This window comes from Saccostrea cucullata, unplaced genomic scaffold (genome assembly GCF_032062105.1).
Source record: "Saccostrea cucullata isolate Sc308-1 unplaced genomic scaffold, CSIRO_AGI_Scuc_v1 ctg6009, whole genome shotgun sequence".
In the NCBI taxonomy this organism is placed as follows: Eukaryota; Metazoa; Mollusca; class Bivalvia; order Ostreida; family Ostreidae; genus Saccostrea; species Saccostrea cuccullata.
The window spans coordinates 31,979-35,860 of NW_026928967.1; the positions used below are offsets into that span (position 1 = coordinate 31,979).

The following is a 3,882-nucleotide window of genomic DNA, read 5'->3' on the forward strand; positions in this document are numbered from 1 at the left end:
CTCTAGTCTCTCTACTGATATACAGTACAATTTTTACTTGACCAATAGTTCCCGTACTAATGTAAAATATCGGGTGACCTCTGGTCCCCCGTATTGATGCACAATATAAGGTGTCCTCTGGTCCCTCTACTTAGGTACAGTACAATATTAGGTTACCTGTAGTCCCCCTACTGATGTACATTATAGGGTGACCTCTGGTCCCCCAAATGATGTACTATAAGGTATCCCCAGGTCCCCCTATTATTTGCAATAAAAGATTACCTTTGGACCCCTATTGATTTAAAATGTGACCTATGATCCCTGTGATGATGTTAAATATAAAGTGACAACTGGTCTCCCTAATGGTGTATAATATAAGGTGGTCTCTGGTCCCCCTACTGATGTACAATGTAAGGTGATCTTTTGTCCCCCTATTGATGTAAAATATTAGGTTACCTCTGGTCACCCATTATTATTTTCACGTTTCTGTTAATATATATATTAGAAAGTTGATCTTTATAAAGTTATAAATATGATTACTTTGGAGTAAGACAAAGAAAATTGTCTATCATATAAAATTCAATTAATATATTAGGTGACCTGAGGTCTCCGTATTGATGATATCGATGAATTTACTTTTGTGCCTTTAATGCCTGGAGAGTTCCTAGAATGTTTTATTACTACGCAAAATGACGAACTATTTGCGGGGGACCCCAGGTCCTATTTCAGCGTACGTTTTATCCTTCTGCTCTTGTTTCGTGAAGAAATCTTGAAAACAGAAAAACATCTGTGAGCAGAAAATATGGCTGTTGACCAAGCAACGGTGTATTTAGTTATGATGGCGATTGTAGGCATAATCATGTTACTTGCCTCGATATTCTGCAAAGATAACAGTAAAGGTACATGAATAATCGTATTGAACTAAATATGACACCAAAAGTGTCAAGACGTCAGAAGTCAAAAGTTTAGAAACTTGTCTCATTTATTGGGATGATTGTTTATTTTATGTATGTATTCATTATTTGATAGTTATTCATGAGATAAGAAATTCTAATGGATAATTTCATAACCTTTACTCTGTAATCTGAAATATGATATTTAATTTCCTCTGGCTTTTTATTTTATACCTAATGTGTATCACTCAATTTTACCGTTGATTTTACGCTATCACGTGATGTCGTGATCTGACTTTCAGACACTGGTTTTCTGAATCCATATCACCATTTTCTGAAACTGATGACGTAGTACGCAGAAACATGACATTATTTTTCTCGCGTGTCAAAAAGTCTATTGTTTTATGCTTTGTTTTATGGATAAAAATTATACAATTGATCTCTTAAGTTTTATTTCGCTATATTTTGCTAGTTATAAGGGGGTATATAATAAATTTATCATTATAACAGTACCTTGATCCGAAAAGCTGTATCACGTCCGGTTGACAGGCACAGATCACGCATGATCCGCGCCTTTGTCAACTCTATACAATTATTGACTTTTGATGAGGTCTACTCGTGACTATACACCAATACCTGACCAGGTCTGTATAGTCACGAGTAGACCGAATTCAAAAGTCAATAACTGTTTTATTAAATGATCAGGAATTTTGACACTTTTAATCTTGTCTCCATCAAATAAAAAACACCTGGCCTATCAAATTATCAACGAGTAGTTAAAAGTTGGAAAAAAAAAAAATATTATTAAACAATAAATACTCAACCATTTACTTTCAAGAGCATTTAATCTCCTTGGTACTGGCGTCTGACATGTTTACATTCACACCAACACATGCTTTGAAACATGCAATCTGATTGGTTGAAAAAACTGTAAGCAAATCTATGGTTGGTCAAGAGGGAAAACCGGAATAAACCTCCCAGAACGTCATATGAGGTGAACTCACTCTGAGGTACATCAAAGGAAAAGGCTTCTAGACCAATCAGAGAGCACCAAAATTCCTGATCATTTAATAATACGTGATACGACCCTTTGGATCAAGTTACTGTTATAATAATATTTATTATATAGTCTATTTATATTTCCTATATAATCTATACAAACGCAGACAGTTCATAACACTACATATTCACCGGATTTTAGGCCGTATTCACTGGAGGGTCAATGCGTGTGCAACGGCATTGTGACGGTACAATCAAAACATCAAACAACGTTGTAAACAACGGTTGCAACGGCCGCAGTGAGCTACATATCTCAGCAGGAAAACAATTATTCAAACATATTTTAGGATTTTTTTTTAATGTTTGGACGTCTTACACATAGCAAAACTCGGAATGGAAAACACGGAAGTTACAAACAGTAATCTGGAGATATTTATTTATTTTCAACAATGTAAGATCGCAAATGAAAATGGTGTCGTCATACAGCCTTCAATATCTTATCTATTCAAATCCCGACTGTATAATAAAACAATTATGGACTCTTCTGGTGTTGAATATGGTTTGTTATTCACCAGAAAAATATCCACATTGACCTCGGCTTCGCCTTGGTCAATATGAATGTTTTTCTGGTGAATAACAAACCATATTCAACACCAGAAGAGTCCATAATTGTATAATATTTATATATTATAAATCTAATATAGATAAATTTTGTTGTAATTTAAACAAAAAGAAAAAATATGAATTCTAAAATACTTTTTAAACTAACAATGCACAATATACATCAATTAAAATGGCAGGCAGACTTTTCAGTGCCTGAGTAAAGGTGTAAATTCGAAGCTATTTTATGTTGACATCTCTATTTGAGTGAAAAATTCTCAAATGGGACGTAAAACAATCATGCAATCAATTTAATTCTAGGAAAGCGTGGAGAGAGAGATGGAGGGAGACAGCCAGCAGCCAGGGCTAGAGATGAGAATCTCCCTGCGGGGGTCAGAAGGAGGGGGAGAAGAAACAGAATGGCCAATCGAGGGGACGAGTCTGGTAATACTAATAGTTACTGTAATTCATTGCATCTGATTAGTGACTACTGTAAACCAACTTTTATTCACGTGTGAAAAATTTTCGCGAGATTCGCAAGAGCCTCGTCATCGCGAATATTTCTCGCCGCGAACCGGTCCTAAAGGCCTCTGCGTCTATTAATAACAGATCCAAAAATGCTTGATCGCGAAAATTAATCGTAGCGAACAAGTTTACACTAGGTTAATCGCGAAATAAAGTCGTCGCGAATAAAAGTTGGTTTACAGTATTTAGGCCAATTGAGGGGACAAGTCTGGTAATAGTATTAGAAATTCATAGCATCGGATTAGTGGCTGCTTTTGCCAATCAAATGATAATGATTTACGTAAACATGCAAAGAAGAGAAAACATCTTTCCAACAAGTAGGACTAAGCACTTCACAAAGTTTTATTCTTAGAAAAACATCAGACAATGAAGGAAACATTTTATTGGATTTAAAGATGAATTTGTTCCTGAATCTTAATATTATGCAGATGAGGATGATTTGCCCAACGACCCTGATGAATTTAATCCATTTGAGGATTTTGAGGGAGAAGAGAAGAAGATCGGAAAGAAGAAGATGTTGAAGCTGCAGGCCAAGGAGGAGAGAAAACAGCAGCGATTGGTAAATATTCCAAAACTAACTCAATCTTGGTCTAGTTTATACCTTAAACTTTGAGCAACAGGATAAAAATGACACTCAAGTGATGTGTTCATTTTCTATTTCACAATATCAAAATTAACTAAAGGAAAACATATCAAGGCAGTTATTAAAGTGATTAATTATAAGGGAAAAAAAATTGATAAAAAAAACACGATCCAGGCAGGTATTAAAGTGATTATTTAATAATAAGAGAAAAAAAACTCCTTTATTGTGTATATTATGGAAATTGACAAAAATTCAATGTTATTCAGGCATCTTCTCTATAATATCCACTTATTATGAAAATTT

At 34.7% G+C, this 3,882-nt stretch overlaps 1 protein-coding gene across 1 annotated transcript; it reads left to right on the forward strand.

Moving 5' to 3' along the window:
* Positions 1–723: 723 nt before the first annotated feature.
* Positions 724–3,555, forward strand: LOC134279434 (DDRGK domain-containing protein 1-like; the record flags this gene model as incomplete). Its single annotated transcript, XM_062761833.1, has 3 exons — positions 724–878; positions 2,793–2,915; positions 3,425–3,555. Coding segments are annotated over exons 1-3 (351 nt in total), but the record flags the coding sequence as incomplete, so codon positions are not given.
* Positions 3,556–3,882: the final 327 nt, after the last annotated feature.